The following is a 19,980-nucleotide window of genomic DNA, read 5'->3' on the forward strand; positions in this document are numbered from 1 at the left end:
TAAAGACACTACCACCACAACATTGAGGAAATCTTTCTCACTTTTTCATCACAACCTAAATGGATATCCCTCCCAATAATGATGCCCCAATGGCTTGATTAGACTGAGAAAGATACACAGGGGATTTTTGCCGGAGACCCTTTGGTGAAGACAAGCGTGCACAGATATGGAGTGAAGGAATTTTTCAGGTGGCCCAACCAATGTAATTTGATGCAAGCCTCAAATCTGGACCTATGGCCTTAGAAATGGAACACTTTACCAAGATTTTCCCAATGACACATGTAACAAGTGAGTGCAAAGGTGTGTGTAAGGTGTGTGCTGTTAACCCATTCCTAAAGGAGAGAGCAGTCTTTAAATGGCCTTGTCATTGTTTTCCACGGTAATGTGCACTGAATGGACGAACAGAAAGAAAGAATGCTCTAGTAACAAAACACCAATAGAAGCAGTGGTTTATGGGTATCCTGTGTTTATTTTTTAATTTATAACAAGTGCATGTATGAATGTATGAATATACTGTACACAGTGGTGGGGAAAGTACCGAATTGTCATACTTGAATAAAAGTAAAGATACCTTAATAGAAAATGACTCAAGAAAAAGGGAAAGTCATCCAGTAAAATACTACTTGAGTAAAAGTATAAAAGTATTTGGTTTTAAATATACTTAGGTATCAAAAGTAAAAGTATAAATCATTTCAAGTTCCTTATATTAAGCAAACCAGACGACACCATTTTCATATTTTTTTAAATTTAAAAACACACTCAGACATAATTTACAAACTACGCATTTGTGTTTAGTGAGTCTGCCAAATCAGAGACAGTAGGGATGACCAGGGATGTTGTCTTGATAAGTGCGTGTATTGTAACATTTTCCTGTCTCGCTAAGCATTCAAAGTACTTTTAGATGTCAAGGAAATGGTATGGAGTAAAAAGTACATTTTTTTCTTTAGGAATGTTGTGAAGTACATGTAAAGTACAGATACACAGAAAAAAACTACTTAAGTAGTACTTCAAAGTATTTTTACTTAAGTACTTTACACCACTGACTGTACATGTACATACAGTATACAGTAGGAACTGGATGTGTGATGCAGACTCCTATAAGACCATTGACATGTGTGAAGGCAAAGGGATGTCAGATTGTAGTGGAACGTCATTGACATAAGAAAACAACCATCTGAACCAAATCATTTGCATTAGAACCTACTAGTCAGACAGTAGGAGGAAAAGCGATTTCAACATGATTTATTGGATATTGCATATTTGCCATAACAGTTAACATTCAATGTGTACATACATTTGAAACATATTCATCAGAGTACAGTGCATACAGTAGTATGTATTATGTGAGATAATAATTGTCCACAGAAATGATCACTGTTTGGAATAAATAGGCACTGCAGTGACCGAGAGAGGTGTGGGTTGTGTTCCCAATGGCACCCAATCATATTCCCTACATCAGGGGTCGGAAACAGGTGGACGGCGGGCCAAAATCTATTCCCACTAATAACAAGAGAGACATATGTGATTGTGGCTCAATGTAATCAAGGTATGAATTTATTGTTATTTTCCAATTCAATCTATTTTTCTGCTTGCTTGTGGTCCATATGCATTGTACAAATTTCTATAATGATGTTCCGGGCCCCGCCCACCACCACTGCCCTACATACTGCAGTACTGGTCAAAAGTAGTGCACTATGTAGGGAATACGGTGCCATTTAGGATGGGCCCCGAGAGAAAACATGACTGTCATATTTCTCTGTTTGAATAATGGGCTGTTTCTTTTTAGTATTGTTTTGGTTATCCAACCAATGTGCTGCATTGTAAAATGTCTTGTAAATACTGTGTTTTAAGTGCAATATTGTACATTGAGAGTATGTAGATTTTTTGTGGGACTTTATTTTCTTACCTTATTTAGTTGTCTTAACGCCTGTTTAAAAAGACTGGATAGAAACCATACAGTATATTAATAAGCACTTGCTGTTGTTGGATCACAGGTGTTTAATACCTTTCCCTTCTGGTTTAATTCTCATGCATTTACCTACAATCACCAATGATTTGTAGAGACATGTCATGTGTTTTGCACACATTATCAAGTGCCACTCACTCAAACAAATGCATACTGACAATAATCAATGCTACTGATATTTAGGACAACATATGGATAACGTTACCATGGATACCGTTTGTAGAATCCTAACTGGACTGAAGGAACATGTTTATGGAACAAAACTTTTAAAGGCTCTAGAAAGACAACCTACTAAGATAATAAAGACAGTTTGATCACCTGATATTTTGTTTGGTAATACTCATTATAAACACACAGAGGGAGACCATAAGACTCAATCTGTCAGTGTGATTTTATATGAAACTTTTTTCCAACAATGTGCATTATAAAGAGGCCACTATTTTTCTATAGCTTGTTGTCTAAACTCTAGTTAAAAGAAATGTATTGCCTCCTTCAAATGAAATCACACTGCAGGATTATAATGACGTTTCCGGTATGTCTTTTAAACTTTGAACAATTCTTTTGGACTGAAAATAACCCTGAAAGTTCTGCATTGTTTGAATTTCAATACATGTGTGACTGGTGACTTGATGCAGAATTTGGCACATGGATACACAAGGATAATTCATTAAGAAATGAAGTGCTTGTTTTAATTACTAATGATTAGAACATTTGTAAAACAAAGATTAGCCAACTATTCAATTGAAACCATCAACCAGAATACAGGGAAGTTTATTTTATAATGGCCTGTTTGTGACTTGTTCATAATTGTTGGTTCCATTTGATTATCACATCATTGATACTTACTATACAGGTAGTAGGAAAATAAAATGAAAACATAACAGACCAAACAAAAGTAGTTTTGCCTTCACACGCTCTTTTTAAGATTAAAAGCATTGGTCACCAAATATCATGGTCAAACGTTATGACACCACAGCCACCGCCATGCCGGCGGCCATCTTGTTCAAGTCCTTAGATGGCAACTTCCTGTAGAACCTGTGTCCCCTGTCGTCGCTGTCCTCAAACACGAAGCCCGGCAGGGAGTCGTAGCTAGCTGGACAAACGCTGATCCTACAACACAAAATCATACCATTACCTGAATGATATACAATAAAATACCAGAAAATGCAATACCTTTATTGTTCGCTCGTGGAAAATAATCTTGCTGCAAGTTCAGCACATCATAATCATCCACAAATTCACAACACTAGCACTTATTAAGCTTGAGGTTATAAAAGTGATTCAGTTTTACATCAGTCATTCATTTCATTCAGGTAGTAAAACAGCTTCACTTTTGTTTGATGTCCCTCCTGGGATGTAACGGCTGATTCCAGGGGACTCCAGACTAAATGCTTGTAGGTTAACGTTGTGTGTGTCAAATCAAAATCAAATGTTACTCATCACGTACACAGTTTACAGCAGGTATAAACAGTGCAGCGAAATGCTCAGCGTGTGTGTGCATCTCTCCTGGGTATCTGTGTGTGTGTTACCTCTTGGGGGTGAACTCTGTGCTGTACATGGTGCCGCTCTCCAATGGGGCATCAGCCCTCAAGGGGGCATGAGCTGGCTTGAAGCTCACATTGGGCTGCAGTTCGTGGGGTGTAAAATGGGCCTGGATAAGAGAATACAATCAAATAGAATAGATTTTCAAATAATGGCTTCTAAGAATGTGGCCTAGAGCCAAAGAGGGACAGGGGCTCTGCTACACTCTTGGAAAAAAGGTGCTATTTAGAACCTAAAAGGGTTATTTGGCTACGCCCATAGGATAACCCTTTGAAGAACCCTTTTTGGTTGTAACCCAAAAGTGTTCTACCGGGAACCAAAAAAAGGGTACTCCTACGGGGACTGCCGAAGAACAAACTTGAAACACTTTTTTCTAAGAGTGTATATGTGTAGATAATTGAGCAGTGTCTCAAAGAACACCCTCAACCCACCCATATCTGGTCAAAACTAGTGCACTCCATGAAGGCAGAACTGAGAACTGGCCGGTGATTTCAGATGGTAGGTACTATAATATCTCCTATTGTTGTGTCCTTCCGCAGGGCACTTAGCCCCTAAAACAGCTCCATAGGTGCTACAATGTATCTGATCCTGTGCTCCTCCCCAAATTATTTTTCTATAGGCAGGGTGTGATTTGAGAATTGCCCTGGCATGCCAATGGAAACAGAAGAGTCTTGAATTGCCTTGAAAGTGGTGAGGTGGTCCATCCTTCCGGTGGCTCTCTGCATCTCTTCAGGCTTCTTGATCATGGCCTGTCTCTTGACCTCCCAAGGCTGGTAGTCATCCCTCATGGTGGTACAGACCTAGAGGTAGTGGGGTGTGAACGTTCATTTTGATGCTACAATAAACGTACCCCAAAAAATCCCAACTGACCCGGTTACAGGACAAAATGAGAACGCACCGTTTTGAATGAAATAAAACATATATTCAATCATATTTATATGCTGTTGAAATAATCTCCCAAGAATTTAACAGCAAACACTTTAGTGAACAACATAACTACAATATTACATCAGAACATCCATATCAGTAAGACACGATATCAGTATGGCAATACATATAAGTACAACAACATAACAGTTAAATGATATATCAGCCCAGCAATATATTAACAGGTGCAGTGCATTCGGAAAGTATTCAGACTCCGTCACTTTACAAAAACTATATACGTTACAGCCTTATTCAAAAATGGATTAAATACATGTTTTTCCTCATCAATCTACACACAACACCCCATAATGGCAAAGGAAGGAGAAGTAAAAAATTTTTTTTTAAATGAAATATTGCATTTACATAATTATTCACAGACTTTACTCAGTACGTTGTTGAATTTACAGTCTTCTTGTGTATGACGCTACAAGCTCGGCACACGTATTTGGGGTGGCAGGTAGCCTAGTGGTTAGAGTGTTAGGCCAGTAAGGTTGCTGGATCGAATCCCTGAGCTGACAAGGTAAAAATCTTTCATTCTGCCCCTGAACAAGGCAGTTAACCCACTGTTCCCCGGTAGGCCGTCACTGTAAATAAGAATTTGTTCTTAACTGACTTGCCTAGTTAAATAAATGAATATAATAAACTGGGGAGTTTCTCCCATTCGTCTCTGCAGATCTTCTCAAGCTCTGTCAGGTTGGATGGGGAGAGTCGCTGCAAAGACATTCAAAGACTTGTCCCGATGCCACTCCTTCATTGTCTTGGCTGTGTGCTTAGGGTCATTGTCCTGTTGGAAGGTGAACCGTGGCCCCAGTCGGAGGTCCTGAGCGCTCTGGAACAGGTTTTCATCAAGGATCTCTCTGTACTTTGCTCCGTTAATCTTTCCCTCAATCCTGTCTAGTCTCCCAGTTCCTGCCGCTGAAAAACATCCCCACAGCATGATGCTGCAACCACCATGCTTGGGATGGTGCCAGGTTTCCTCCAGACTTGATGCTTGGCATTCAGGCCAAAGCGTTAAATCTTGGTTTTATCAGCAGAGAATCTGTCCACTCTACCATAAAGGCCTGATTGGTAGAGTTCTGCAGAGATGGTTGTCCTTCTGGAAGGTTCTCCCATCTCCACAGAGGAACTCTTGAGCTCTGTCAGAATGACCATCTATACAGGTAGTAGCAAAAAAGAATCAAAAACATAACACCTCCCTGACAAAGCCCCTTCTGATCCGATTACTCAGTTCGGCTGGGCGGCCAGCTCTAGGAAGAGTCTTAGTGGTTCCAAACTTCTTCCATTTAAGAATGATGGAGACCACTGTGTTCTTGGGGACCTTCAATGCTGCAGACATTTTTTGGTACCCTTCCCCAGATCTGTGCCTCGTCACAATCCTGTCTCGCAGTTTTACCGACAATTCCTTCAACCTCATGCCTTGGTTTTTGCTCTGACATGCACTGTCAACTGTGGGACCTTATGTAGACAGCTGTGCGCCTTTCCAAATCATGTCCAATCAATTGAATTTACCACAGGTGGACTCCAATCAAGTTGTAGGAACATCTCAAAGATGATCAATGGAAACAGGATGCACCTGAGCTCAATTTTGAATCTCATAGCAAAAGGTCTGAATACTTATGGAAAAATTGTATTTTTACTTGTTTTTATAAATGAGCAAAAATGTCTAAATACCTGTTTTCACTTTGTCATTATGAGGTATCATGTGTAGATTCACGAGGATTTGTTATTAAAATGGATTAAATAGAATAAGGCTGTAATATAACAAAATGTGGAAAAAGTCAAAGGGTCTGAATACTTTCTGAATGCACTGTAAATATTCAGACCATTTGCTAGGAGACTTGAAATTGAACTCAGGTGCATCCTCAGATGACTCTGACAGAATGACATTTCACCAATCAGGCCTTTATGGTAGATTTGCCAAACGGATGCCACTCCTCAGTAAAAGGCAGCCCACTTGGAGTTTACCAAAAGGCAACTAAAGGACTTTCAGACCATGAGAAACAAGATTCTCTGGTCTGATGAAACCAAGATTGAATGCTTTGGCCTGAATGCCAAGCGTCACATTTGGTGGAAACCTGGCACCATCCCTACGGTGAAGCATGGTGGTGGCAGCATCATGCTGTAGGGATGTTTTTCAGTGGCAGGCCCTGAAAGACTAGTCAGGATCGAGGGCAAGATGAATGGAGCAAAGTACAGAGATCCTTGATGACAGAGCAACCTGCTCCAGAGCACTCAGGACCTCAGACTGGGATGAAGGTTCACCTTCCAACAGGACAAGACCCTAAGAACATAGCCAAGACAACGCAGGAGTGGCTTCAGTTCAAGTCTATGAATGTCCTTGAGTGGCCCAGCCAGAGCCTGGATTTGAACCTGATCGAACCTATGGAGAGACCTAAAGATAGCTTTGCAGCGACTCTCCCCATCGAACCTGACATTTGCCAAAATTTCTAAAAACCTGTTTTTGATTTGTTGTTATGCTGTATTGTGTGGAGATTGAGGGCAAAAAAATATTTAATCCACTTTAGAATAAGGCTGTAACGTAACAAAATGTGGAAAAAGTCAAGAGGTCTGAATACTTTCTGAATGCCTGTATCGTCTCATCCCCACCTGGAAGGGAGCTGATGAATTAGTGGGCCGATTGAAGGGCTTGGCAGAGATGAAGGGCTGGATGTTGTGTTGGACGTAGACTGAACCAGACGTGGTGCTCATGTCCATGTGCTCTGTGGGGCTGACGTACTGCAGGCTCTTGTGCAGCTGAGGCAGGGACACGGGCCACTGCTGGAAACGCTCCTTAAACTCTGTGCTGCTCTGAAAGGGAACGTCAGACGTCACCTAGGAACAGAGTAGAGTGGAGGTTTATTGTTCACCCTCAGATGGACATTTGACTTTGGTTTCACCTCAGTAACATACATCAACTCACCAGATAATCATATTGAAAATAACAACACATCCAAACAAAATGACATGTCTATCTTGGATCTGCACTTCAATGAGGAGATTTTTAAACATTTTAGTCATTTAGCAGACACTCTTATCCAGAGCAACTTAACCCTAATTGCTCTTGTAAGTGCCTTGCTCAAGGGCACATCAAGAAATGTCACCTAGTCAGCACGGTTACTGGCCCAACCTCTTAACCGCTAGGCTACCACCCAGAGATATTTCCTCAGCCACTGTCTACTAATGATCAAATACCAGTTGACGTTATCACTGGCCAGAAAAGGTAAGTGAAGAGGAGTGAGTTAGTGAGATATTAATCTGGGTTAACCTAGAACTAAAATCATGTGTAATTTGATCAGATGCTTGATTACATAGTCTGTGACTAGTGAGATGTCATTAAACACAGCATTACCTTTCCAGGGTTAGGCTTATAGCTCTGGGGCAGCTGTCCTGGCAGGCCCTGGTAGTCTCTTCGGTTGGTGGTGAGGTCTTGTAGGGGCTGGCTATTGGGTTTATAGGGCTCTGGAGCCTTCACCCAGCGTGCCTCCAGAGGGTGGGACACATAGCACTGCTGGTTACTGGTCACCCCATCGAAGGGGGTATCAGACATTTTGGGGATACTGGAGGGCTTGAAGCTCTCTCTGGGGGCAAGGCCTCGGGAGAGGAAGTCGTCCTGGAAGGTGGTGTGGCCGTCGAACTTGGCGTCTGGCGGGTGGTAGGTCAGGTCAGGTTTCTTCAGCTCCCGCTTGCACATCTCCCACTGTCGGAAATCCTCTTGAAACATTAAAAGATTTGTATGTGTTAGTTTTGGTTATAACCATAGTTTATTTATAGAGAGCATTTGTTATTGTTATGATGTAATTTTGATGTATAAAATATCCCATAGAAATTGCAACGTATTAACTTTAAATGCCAATATTTCTTATATAATGCTAAAATAAGGATCACTGTGCGGTACCCCTTGTAGAAATGTGTCATGTGTAATATGTCTGGTATGTCATCAAACAACTCAGAATAGCTCACCTTTGTATGTAGGCACTGTATCCATTTTGTGCCCTGTTGTGCGTACCCTCTCGCTGGGTCTGGAAGGGGCGAAGGGTTGGACCTCATAAAGGCTGTAGTCCTGTTTGTAGGTGGTCCCCAGATCTATGTCTCCAGGTTTGGGTTTGTACTCCGCCTGCTGTTTCCCCGGGCGTCGAGTCACCACGTAGGGAATAAAGTCAGTCCTAGGAAGAGCGAGAGAGTAACCAGTCTTTTTCATTCATTTGGGATTGAGACCTCTGTGGATAACTCCTAATTAATATAGTTAGTGATATCTACATAAGAGGTTGACTTTGGAATATGGAATCGGGTCAATTTTTAGAGACCACTTAAAGGTACATTTGTGTGTGTGTGCACCTCAAAGGACTTTGCATTAAATGAGAGTGGTTGAATAGCAGAAGATTGACACAGTCTCAAATAGCACCCTATTCCCTTACATTTGGTTGTACACTACTTTTGTCCCCTGCCCTATGTGGCATTCTTGGCCAAAAGTAGTGTACTTGAAAGGGATTGGTGTTTCATTAAGGTGTGATCCATGACTAAGGCGTTTACTTGAATGTAGTAGTTCCATCCATTCTCCCCGGTCACCGTGGTTAACAGGCTTTGGTTTCAGGCTCTGGGGCGGGTTGTATCTTCCATAGGCGGGGTACTTCTCTGTGTACTCGGTCAGGACACATGTCATATTGGGCTTTCCATACAGAGCTGTGGGTCGGTGGGGGCAGCGATGGCGTCTAGACAGAGGGCAAAGTTCAAAACTTTATTTTACTGAACGTGCTCTATCTTAAACTTGACAGCTGTGCTGACGTGCATTAACAGTGGACTAATGAACACAATACCAATAGAGTGTAGTATTAATTTACAATGCAATTATGGTGACTGGCAGTGAGTTAGGCTAGTTATGTAGCATGCCACCCTACACTTAGAAAGAGCATCCTCTGCATGAATAACAACTTAACTCTTCCTTTAGTTAGGTGCAGAATGGAAACCAGCAGGCTGGGTGTGAGCAATTATCTACCTGGTTATGCAATGCAATGAATGTGTACTGACTGAACTTGGTGTGAATTCTTTAAAAGAATGCCAGACTTGTATATCATCTTAGATTAACAGACATTTAACTCAATATGATGCATCAGCCATGCATTTCTATTGCATCTATGGTGACTTAACAGGCACAGTAGCATAATTCATTCCCATGGTCAGACTCAGAATCAGAAAACATGATTGCATCTATGGTGACTTAACAGGCACAGTAGCATAATTCATTCCCATGGTCAGACTCAGAATCAGAAAACATGATTGCATCTATGGTGACTTAACAGGCACAGTAGCATAATTCATTCCCTACATGGTCAGACTCAGAATCAGAAAATCATGATTGCATCTATGTGACTTAACAGGCACAGTAGCACTTTAATTCATTCCCATGGTCAGACTCAGAATCAGAAAACATGATTGCATCTATGGTGACTTAACAGGCACAGTAGCATAATTCATTCCCATGGTCAGACTCAGAATCAGAAAACATGATTGCATTTATGGTGAAACATGATTGCATAATTCATTCCCATGGTCAGAACTCAGAATCAGACATTTCGCTAACATTGCATCTATGGTGAGTAACAGGCACAGTAGCATAATTCATTCCCATGGTCAGACTCAGAATCAGAAAAACATGATTGCATCTATGGTGACTTAACAGGCACAGTAGCATAATTCATTCCCATGGTCAGACTCAGAATCAGAAAACATGATTGCATCTATGGTGACTTAACAGGCACAGTAGCATAATTCATTCCCATGGTCAGACTCAGAATCAGAAAACATGATTGCATCTATGGTGACTTAACAGGCACAGTAGCATAATTCATTCCCATGGTCAGACTCAGAATCAGAAAACATGATTGCATCTATGGTGACTTAACAGGCACAGTAGCATAATTCATTCACTGACCTATTTGAAAGGCTTATGAAAACATTGTGCAACAATCACATGATAATAAACCAAACATGATAATACCCTACATTGGAGTATTGTGTTAACATAGTTGGGGGTAAAATAAAGAGTAGAAGAAAAAAAACTGAACTTGAATAAACTGACAACTGTAATCAATAGGATACCAATGTCAGAAATCATGGGCTACATTTTCAATGATTGCTGTGGATTTTGAATAGCTGATATCGTTTCAGGGCAATAAGAAATGCACTAGTTTCTGTGTAACCAAGGGCGTTGTCTTTACTCATGACAGGGAGTCTGTGAGCAAGTGATAATAGAGGCATAGCTAGCTACACAGCATTGTGAGGCCTACAGATCTAAATAAAGCCAGACAAGTCTCCTTGTATTGGTGAAATGACAAATGTAGCTAGACTATGCAAAAAAGCACATCGTAGCTATGTTCGCACCTATCTAGGATACTTTTTATTCAGTCGGTCATTAGAGCAACAATATTTTTCTGGGCAATTATTTTTTTCCATGACTAGCCATTGGACAACTTGGAAAAATGGCAAAAGTGTCTATTTATTTTGCCGCTGAATACTCATTCTTGTGAAAGTCAATTTCGGACAATTTACAATGCCATATGGGTCGTTCTAAGAATTTCAGCATTTCTAGTTTTGTAGCGAAAGGAATGACAAATGGATTGGATAGAGTTTTTACAACAGTGATTCATAATGAATGTTAGTCAATAATATAAATACAATATTTTCCATTTTATTGTCAACTCCATGCACTACTTGGCATAAGCGTGTCAATTCACTAGTTAGTCAACCCTAAATTAACGCACGGAAATAATTTATTCACACAAACTTGTGGAAACACTGGTAATCTCATGAATGTAATCATACTTTTTTTTTACTAGACTAAATCAATACATCCTCCTTACCCACAGCTGCAGATCTCACATATGCATAGCCGTTTCATGTCTTTGAGGGGGGAGGCTAGCGTGTTTCTGCAATCCCACAAACACCGCCCGAAAGCTCCGTTCTTTTATACCTCAGTGGACAGCTCGCGCTACTGTGCAGTTTTGTTTCTATAGAAGCAGCACGTTACCCCAGCAACCGCTGAGCTTCCTAGTAACGACGTAACGTACTACGTCATTTAAACAGCGGCGTCAACATTTTACGTATTGTTCCGGGCAAACAACGTGAGTGAGTTGTGTCCACGTTTGTGTTTTATGTGACTTTTGTCGCATAATATTGAGATTTCTTATATGATATGATCATTTATTTTAGGTTATGAATCATATATATAGTAATATACGAATTTGTATAGAACGCTAACATTGTTGTCCACGTTTCTTTTAGCTGAGTGCAGCATATTGTAAAATACTGTAAGTTGCAGCTACATATCAAGCACCTTTTGTATTGCTGTCATTCAGAATGGAGGTGTGTTGTTGTCTTACTAACTAACGTTGCTGTGTTGAGTGCACTGGCACTGATCAGTATTTATTGCAGTAGCTAGCTAGCTAGCTAGGTAATAGTGACATTACTAGATGATATCTCCTAAAGTTTGTTTCTTCGCCTGATGTATTAGCTAGTCCAAAGCAGTCAAACATGGGATACACCAGTTTGGATAAGATCAAAGCACTACAGAAGAATCCAGCCAACGTCAGGAACCTGTGCATTCTGGCACACGTGGACCATGGTGGGTTCCATTGACTTGATTATTGAGCATGTTGCACGGGATAATACTGTACATGGTCATGATGACAGTTGTTTGCATGCATGACCATTTGTAGTGACACTCCATTCATGTCCACCACTATCTATTTTGCAGGCAAAACAACTCTGGCAGATAGCTTGGTGGCCAGCAATGGCATTATATCAAGTCGCTTAGCCGGAAAGGTTAGTATGACTTGATCTCAATCATCTGTAGTGGTATTATCCTTGTCATACTACTGTAGCCAGACTTTGTTATTTGGCCCTTTTACTAATCTAGTTGTGTGTCCCTGATCTACACATTGATCTGTGATATGGTCATGTATACATTTGTGTTCTGATGTTGTTTCTGTATTAGCTGAGGTACCTGGACAGCCGGGAGGATGAGCAGATCCGAGGGATCACCATGAAGTCCAGCGCTATCTCACTGCACTATGCTTCTGGTAAGACAACACAGTAGGAACATGTTGACTTGGATACGTTGAGACCTGTTGTGAGGCGGACTACTTGTCTCCGTCTAATTGACCCTTGCATGTGTGTGTGTCTCAGGGGAGAAGGACTACCTAATAAACTTGATTGACTCTCCGGGCCATGTGGACTTTTCGTCTGAGGTGTCCACCGCCGTCAGACTATGTGATGGGGCCATTGTCATCGTAGATGCTGTGGAGGGAGTTTGTCCACAGGTAAGGCAATTACAGGCAATGACTGTGTCCCAAATGCCACCCTATTTCATTTCTAGGGCTCTGGTCAAAAGTAGTGCACTATTTAGTGAATAGAGTGGGATTTTGGATACTTACGTACTTAGGTTATAGCCTTGGCTCCCGAGTGGCTCAATGGTGTAAGGCACTGCATCTCAGTGCTAGAGGCATCACTACAGACCCTGGTTCAATTCCAGGCTCTATCACAACCAGCTGTGATTAGAAGTCCCATAGGGCGGTACACAATTGGCCAGTGTCGTCCGGAGTAGGCCATCATTGTAAATAAGAATTTGTTCTTAATAACTGACTTGCCTAGTTAAATAAATAACTACCTGTTCTGCATTAGTGTTTCATTAAATAGTTTCATGGAAATGGGGCACCAATCTCACCCACACTTTATTATTGAGTTTTTACTTTTTGCATTTTTAAGCAAATTTCCTTAAATTCGACACATTTCTCGATAGAGCTGAAATGTATTTTCTGCAGTTTTAAAGCTATTTTCCAGCAATTCTACTCATTTTGCTTTAGAGCTGAGAGAAATGTGGCAGTTTTAGAATTCATTTCCTGAGATTCTACATATTCTACCATGGAGCTGAGAGAAATGTGGCAGTTTTAGAATTCATTTCCTGAGATTCTACATATTCTACCATGGAGCTGAGAGAAATGTGGCAGTTTTAGAATTCATTTCCTGAGATTCTACATATTCTACCATGGAGCTGAGAGAAAATGTGGCAATTTTAAAGCTAATTTCCTGCAAGTCTATGCATTTTGCTGTGTTTTTCAAGACTAATTCATTGTTTTGGGAATTTTCTCCCTTACTGTCTAGCTTTTATTTGCATGATTGTTAGTTCTCAAAGATTATATTATTTGAAGAAAGATCTCTACATACTTTATATCTGGCTTTAGATGGTTCAGGTGTTTTTTCATCCTGAAAATGAATAATAAAAAATGTAATATATTTAAAACATGTATACGCTGTTTGGACTTAGGTGGCCTGAAAAGGCTTAGGTGGCCTGAAAAGGCTTAGGTGGCCTGAAAAGGCTTAGGTGGCCTGAAAAGGCTTAGGTGGCCTGAAAAGGCTTAGGCGGCCTGAAAAGGCTTAGGCGGCCTGAAAAGGGCCTGAAAAGGCTTAGGCGGCCTGAAAAGGCTTAGGCGGCCTGAAAAGGCTTGAAAAGGCTTAGGCGGCCTGAAAAGGCTTAGGCGGCCTGAAAAGGCTTAGGCGGCCTGAAAAGGCTTAGGCGGCCTGAAAAGGCTTTGAAAAGGCGGCCTGAAAAAGGCTTATGCGGCCTGAAAAGGCTTATGCGGCCTGAAAAAGGCGGCCTGGCTTAGGCGGCCTGAAAAGGCGGCCTGAAAAGGCTTAGGCGGCCTGAAAAGGCTTATGCGGCCTGAAAAGGCGGCCTGAAAAGGCTTATGCGGCCTGAAAAGGCTTATGCGGCCTGAAAAGGCGGCCTGAAAAGGCTTAGGCGGCCTGAAAAGGCTTAGGCGGCCTGAAGGCCTGAAAAGGCTTAGGCGGCCTGAAAAGGCTTAGGCGGCCTGAAAAGGATTTCAATTGCAGAAAAACCCCTGTCATTGTTTTGGAATGTGATATGAAATATATTTGTTGCTCTACTTTCTCAACTTCGTGGCATTTTTCATTTTGTCTTTGTTGACGTGAGACTTGGTCATTTACTCAGAGTATCAGTTTGTGTGTGTGTGTGTGTCCGCCCATCCGTCCGTAGACCCAAGCAGTGCTGCGTCAGGCATGGCTGGAGAACATCAGGCCTGTGCTGGTGATCAACAAGATTGACCGGCTCATCATGGAGCTGAAGCTCACCTCTCAGGAAGCCTACACACACCTACAGAAGATTCTAGAACAGGTGAGTCTAAAGACAAGTGTGATTAGTCAAAAAACACAAGACAGAAACAGTATACCTGCCATATAAGTAGCACACAATGAATTGCCCCTGAGGGTAAGTTAAATCCAACTGAACTGAATTGAATGGACTGTTTTCGGTTAAGGAATCAGTTACAACAGAGACATGTTCTGGAACGTTTATGATTCTTAATACAGAAGTGTATTAAACAGAAGTGTATTAAACAGAAGTGTATTAAACAGAAGTGTATTAAACAGAAGTGTATTAAACAGAAGTGTATTAAACAGAAGTGTATTTCCCTCCTCACAGGTGAACGCAGTGACAGGCTCTCTGTTTACCTCCAAAGTGCTGGAGGACCGCGCGGTGAAAGAGGAGCGGGCGGAGGAAGATAAGGAGGAGGGGGACATCGAGCCTGCTGAGTGTCCCGGGTCAGAGCAGGTGTACGACTGGAGCGCCGGGCTAGAGGATTCGGATGACTCCCAGCTCTACTTCTCTCCAGACCAGGGGAATGTGGTCTTCGCCAGTGCCATAGACGGATGGGGCTTCAGGTGGGTCCTGGGTTATATGCATTAGTGCACACTGTAGCAAAACGTTTTGCAACTGAAAACAAAAACCAGCATTTCTTATTGGACATGTTCTGGAGGTAGTCACTCCCCTTTTGGGCATGTTCGCTCCTGTTTGGTTCCTAGTGAATACGACACTGGTCTTCTAAAGGTCTTGGGGGTCTGTAGCCTTGGGTCTGTTCAGAAGGGCATTATTTTGCACAAAAAAAAAATATTGCATTTACGTAAGTGTTCAGACCCTTTACTCAGTACTTTGTTGAAGTACATTTGGCAGCTGGGCCACTCAAGGACATTGAGACTTGTCCCAAAGCCACTCCTGCGTTGTCATGGCTGTGTGATTAGGGTCGTTGTCCTGTTGGAAGTTGAACCTTCACCCCAGTCTGAGGTCCTGAGCACCCTGGAGCAGGTTTTCGTCAATGATCTCTCTGTACTTGGCTCCATTCATCTTTCCCTTTATCCTGACATCCCAACAGCATGATGCTGCCACCACCATGTTTCACCATAGGGATGGTGCCAGGTTTCCTCCAGACATGACGCTTGGCATTCAAGCCAAATTAGTTCAATCTTGGTTACATCAGATCAGAGAATCTTGTTTCTTATGGTCTGAGAGTTTTTAGGTGCCTTTTGGCAAACTCCAAGCTGGCTGTCATGTGCCTCTTACTGTGGAGTGGCTTCCGTCTGGTCACTCTACCATAAAGGCCTGATTGGTGGAGTGCTGCAGAGATGGTTGTCCATCTGGAAGGTTCTCCCATCTCCATGAAATCTAGCTATGTCAGAGTGACCATTGGGTCTGACCAAGGCCCTTCTTCCTCAATTACTCAGTTTGGCCTGCGGCCAGCTCTAGGAGGAGTCTTGGTGGTTCCAAACTTCTTCCATTTAAGAATGATGGAAACCACTGTGTTCTTGGGGACCTTCAATGCTTGGGGACCTTCCCCAGATCTGTGCCTCGACACAATCCTGTCTCGGAGCTCTACGGACTATTCCTTCAACCACATGGCTTGGTTTTTTTCTCTGACAAGCACTGTCAACTGTGAGACCTTATATAGACATATGTATGCCATTCCAAATCATGTCCAATCAATTGAATTTACCACAGCTGGACTCCAATCAAGTTGTAGAAACATCTCAAGGATGACCATTGGTTACACGATGCATCTGAGCTTAATTTTCAGTCTCATAGTTAAGGGTCTGAATACTTATATAAATAAGGTATTTTGGTTGTACATTTATTTGTTTTATACATTTGCACAAATTTCTAAAAACCTCTTGTCACTTTGACATTATGGGGTATTATGTGTAGATTAATGAGAATTGTAATTTTTTAAATCAATTTTAGAATAAGGCTGTAACGTAACAAAATGTGGGAAAAAACAATGTGTCTGAAACTTTCCGAATGCACTGTATGTGGAACCATCAATACATGTCTTGGGAGCTGGTCAGGTATTTGGTTATTGTTGAAATGCCCACTAGGTGGCGCTTTTGCCTTAGCTTTCAGAGAAGGAAAAGAGGGTATAATTCTGCATGACTGCAATTAATGTAGAATTCTAAATAACCAGCTGAGTAGGAAGAGGACTTTAGCTCTTGTTCACATAACAGTCAAAATATCTCAAACCCAATGTAATGATATTTCAGCCTAGCCAGCCTGCACATTCCTATGTCCCTCAAATCAGGTCAGTGCTCTGCTAGCAAGGTGTTTAATGTTCTCCCCCATGCTACAGAGCAGTCACATAGTAACTACTAAAGACAGACTAGACTATGCATTATAGTCATTAGTGTGTCTGTTTTATACAGGTGTGTACACAAGGACATAGATACCTTTGTTTTGAGGGCAGCTGTGGCTCTTGGATCTATGAAAATAACCAATGAAGTCACTGTTATTCAGTGGAAGCCAAGTTTTTTACAAGCGGTGTTGCCCGACACCCATTCAAGTGACGCATTGCTAATTTCTTGTCTAAAAAGCTCTGTTTTGACAACTCAAAAACACATCACTGAGAATTACAAACAGGCATAGATTTCAAATGTTCAGTGCAGGCTATTGTCTGTAAAGGCCTCTGTAAAACTACAATCTAGAACAAAGAGGCTGAAGCATAATGGAGAGGAAATATCAATCAATCACTGTGGTGTTTAGCTTTTCTGTCGTTGGTATTTTCCAGCGTTAGCAGCTTTGTGTGTTTTCTTGTAGTATCCAGCAGTTTGCCCAGATCCACAGCCAGAGGATGGGCATCAGGGCTGAGGTGCTCCTGAAGACTCTCTGGGGAGACTTCTACCTCAACGCTAAAGCCAAGAAGATCATGAAGGGAGCTCACGTAAGACCAATGCTAACGTTCTACCACAGTAATGAATGCTAAGAGTTGCGTCCCGAATAGCACCTTATTCCCTTTATAGTGCACTACTTTTGACCAAGGCCCACAGTGCTCAACAGTAGTGCACTATATAGGGAATTTGGGACAGTGGCTGTGTCCAAAATCTGCCTTCTACTTACTAAAACTTCATACTTTGTGCTAATCATACCACATACTATTAAGAACGTAATGTTTAGTAAAAACGTATGCAGTAAGCAACAAATGTCAACATACTAGGCTCATCATACTGAGGCTTCATCTGATGCACAATTGGTTTGTTCCCTGCCATTTGTTCATTTTTGTCATCTTATCTGATTATCAGCTGTTGTCAAACACACGTGGGTCTGAAAGGAGCATTCTGTTCCTCAATACTGTGCAGCGAATTCTTCTTGATGAAATGAGTATGACATCCTGGCATTAAAATCATACTAAGTTTTCAACATTTTAGAGTACTATTTAAAACACAAGTATGGGTATTTGGACAGGCCCACGGACTAAGTGTTGCAGCTGTATGGTGCTAATGGGTTCCACGTTATACTACTAAAGCCGCTCTGTTGCAGACTCCCACTCAGAACCACACTAGCTTCTGACCCTTCTGGCTGCATTAGCCGTTAGCCTTCGGCATTAGCTGTAGACAGTACGGAGAGGGCAGCACAATATCCCTAAGTTATAGTGCTGTTTGTTACGTGTTGGCCCTTGAATTGTCCTTATGTTCATTATTAACATCCAGTAGGGACCTTTTATTTTGAGCATTTGTAATTTGTTGTGTTCATTTGGTCGTGCAGTGGGACTCTGGGAGAGACTAGCATAATGAACATGCATTACACACAGACCGTCACATTCTCAGACTGTTCAAATATCTAATCAGTCATTAGACGGATCAATATAATGTTTCCTCCACTATAGAACAGAGTAGACTCATCCACACACACAGTCCAACCTTCAGTCTGTCCCATTGATTTTCAGTCCATAGAAAGTGGATAATAAAGCTTTTAGTGTAGCCAGTAGCCAGCCCTCTCAGAGAGATGAAGGCACCATATTCCCTCTATAGTCCACTACCTTTGTCCAGGGCCCGTAGGGAATAGAATGTTTGCTTTGAGTGCTACGGAGGTTTGACTTCGTATGATATATTTCAGCTCTTGTTCTACATTCGGTGACACAGGGTCGTATTTGGATTGGAGCACTTTTAGAAAGCGAGTCGTTTTACAGTACTGGAGCTGAGAGGCTGGACGGGTTGACCTATGCGCTGGTGTGTGTGTGCGTACATGACTATGTGCGCCTATGCACTTTGGTGTGTGTGCGTGCGTTCACTCAGTGCACTTGGTGAGAAACACAGCACTGTGTGTGCCTCTTCAGAGCTTTCATAATCCCACACAGCAGCCTATTTGTTGGAACAGCCAGCTATTAACGCCAGTACACCATGTCTGTAGTGCACTATATACAGGGTAGGGTGCTATTTGTGATGCATCCATAGTGAAGAAAATAGTGCATAAATCCAATCAATGATTCTCCATCTAGATAAGAACTAGCAATGGTTTGACTATTTCTGAAAGATCCATTTTTTCACTCTTTCTTCCTCTTCCTGTAATTCTCTCTCCAGGCCAAAGGAAAGAAGCCTCTGTTTGTTCAGCTTGTCCTGGACAACATATGGAGTTTATATGACGCTGTTGTTACCAGACGGTAAGGGATCTCTGAAGATGTGATCTCTATCTCTGCTGTCATGGTTCCTTGCAGCACCTTTGTTAAATGTTGAAGTGTGTATGAAGATGGAGTGCTTTTGAGATGTGAATGATGACGTACGTGTGCTCTCTCTCCTCTCAGAGACAAGGAGAAGATAGAGAAGATGATGATGTCACTAGGTGTTAAGGTGATGACCAGAGACTCGCGTCACTCCGACCCCAAAGTCCTCCTCTCTGCCATCTGCAGCCAGTGGCTCCCCGTCTCACAGGCTGTGCTGTGTATCCTACCTGTGTGTGTGTGTGTGTGTGTGTGTGTGTGTGTGTGTGTGTGTGTGTGCTTCCTTAACCCTGTGCCCCAGTCATGGTGTGTGATAAGCTGCCCAGTCCGTTGGACATGACCTCTGAGAGAATAGAGAGACTGATGAGTGTGGGAGCACGCAGGTTCCACTCACTACCCCTGCAGACCCAGGAACTGAAGACCGGTGAGACACACACACACACACTGCAGTTGCATAAAAGTTGTCTTGGTCTGCTGTATGTGGGTGGTTCAGTGTGTGGGGGAAGATGATGTGTGTGAGCTCTTCCAAAGCCCACCTGGCATATTCTGCTTTTACAAAGGCATTTCTGTATCCTGTGAAGGTGTTAGTTTAGCAGACCTGCTAGTCGTTTCCTCCCTCCACCCAGCCCCAGTTCAAGGCTTTCTTCTTTCCCAGACCGCCTGGCTATGGAGAGGAGAGTTGGCAGGGCTGGTCTCTTTCCAGCTCTCACCTCATGTTAA

The 19,980-nt window shown here is 42.1% G+C and overlaps 2 protein-coding genes across 4 annotated transcripts in view; one reads left to right on the forward strand and one right to left on the reverse strand.

Moving 5' to 3' along the window:
- Positions 1 to 828: 828 nt before the first annotated feature.
- saxo2 (stabilizer of axonemal microtubules 2) lies at positions 829 to 11,433 on the reverse strand. Its single transcript, XM_042319014.1, is given in 9 exon segments — positions 829 to 3,076; positions 3,496 to 3,617; positions 4,189 to 4,308; positions 7,043 to 7,267; positions 7,785 to 8,146; positions 8,396 to 8,598; positions 8,966 to 8,991; positions 8,994 to 9,144; positions 11,293 to 11,433. Coding segments are annotated over 9 exon segments (1,395 nt in total). The 5' UTR covers positions 11,331 to 11,433; the 3' UTR covers positions 829 to 2,928.
- Positions 11,434 to 11,475: 42 nt separating this feature from the next.
- efl1 (elongation factor like GTPase 1) overlaps positions 11,476 to 19,980 on the forward strand; it is a 111,802-nt gene continuing 103,297 nt past the window's right edge. Inside the window, exons 1-11 of one of the 3 annotated variants that reach the window (XM_042319011.1) lie at positions 11,476 to 11,553; positions 11,943 to 12,053; positions 12,186 to 12,253; positions 12,426 to 12,510; positions 12,617 to 12,750; positions 14,484 to 14,621; positions 14,928 to 15,166; positions 17,364 to 17,487; positions 19,124 to 19,203; positions 19,345 to 19,481; positions 19,562 to 19,684. In XM_042319011.1, coding sequence (XP_042174945.1) covers positions 11,963 to 12,053; positions 12,186 to 12,253; positions 12,426 to 12,510; positions 12,617 to 12,750; positions 14,484 to 14,621; positions 14,928 to 15,166; positions 17,364 to 17,487; positions 19,124 to 19,203; positions 19,345 to 19,481; positions 19,562 to 19,684 — 1,219 coding nt within the window. In that variant the 5' untranslated portion in view covers positions 11,476 to 11,553; positions 11,943 to 11,962. The other 2 variants (XM_042319013.1, XM_042319012.1) reach the window with 2 other exon arrangements.

This window comes from Oncorhynchus tshawytscha, unplaced genomic scaffold (assembly GCF_018296145.1).
Source record: "Oncorhynchus tshawytscha isolate Ot180627B unplaced genomic scaffold, Otsh_v2.0 Un_scaffold_7041_pilon_pilon, whole genome shotgun sequence".
Taxonomy (NCBI): Eukaryota; Metazoa; Chordata; class Actinopteri; order Salmoniformes; family Salmonidae; genus Oncorhynchus; species Oncorhynchus tshawytscha.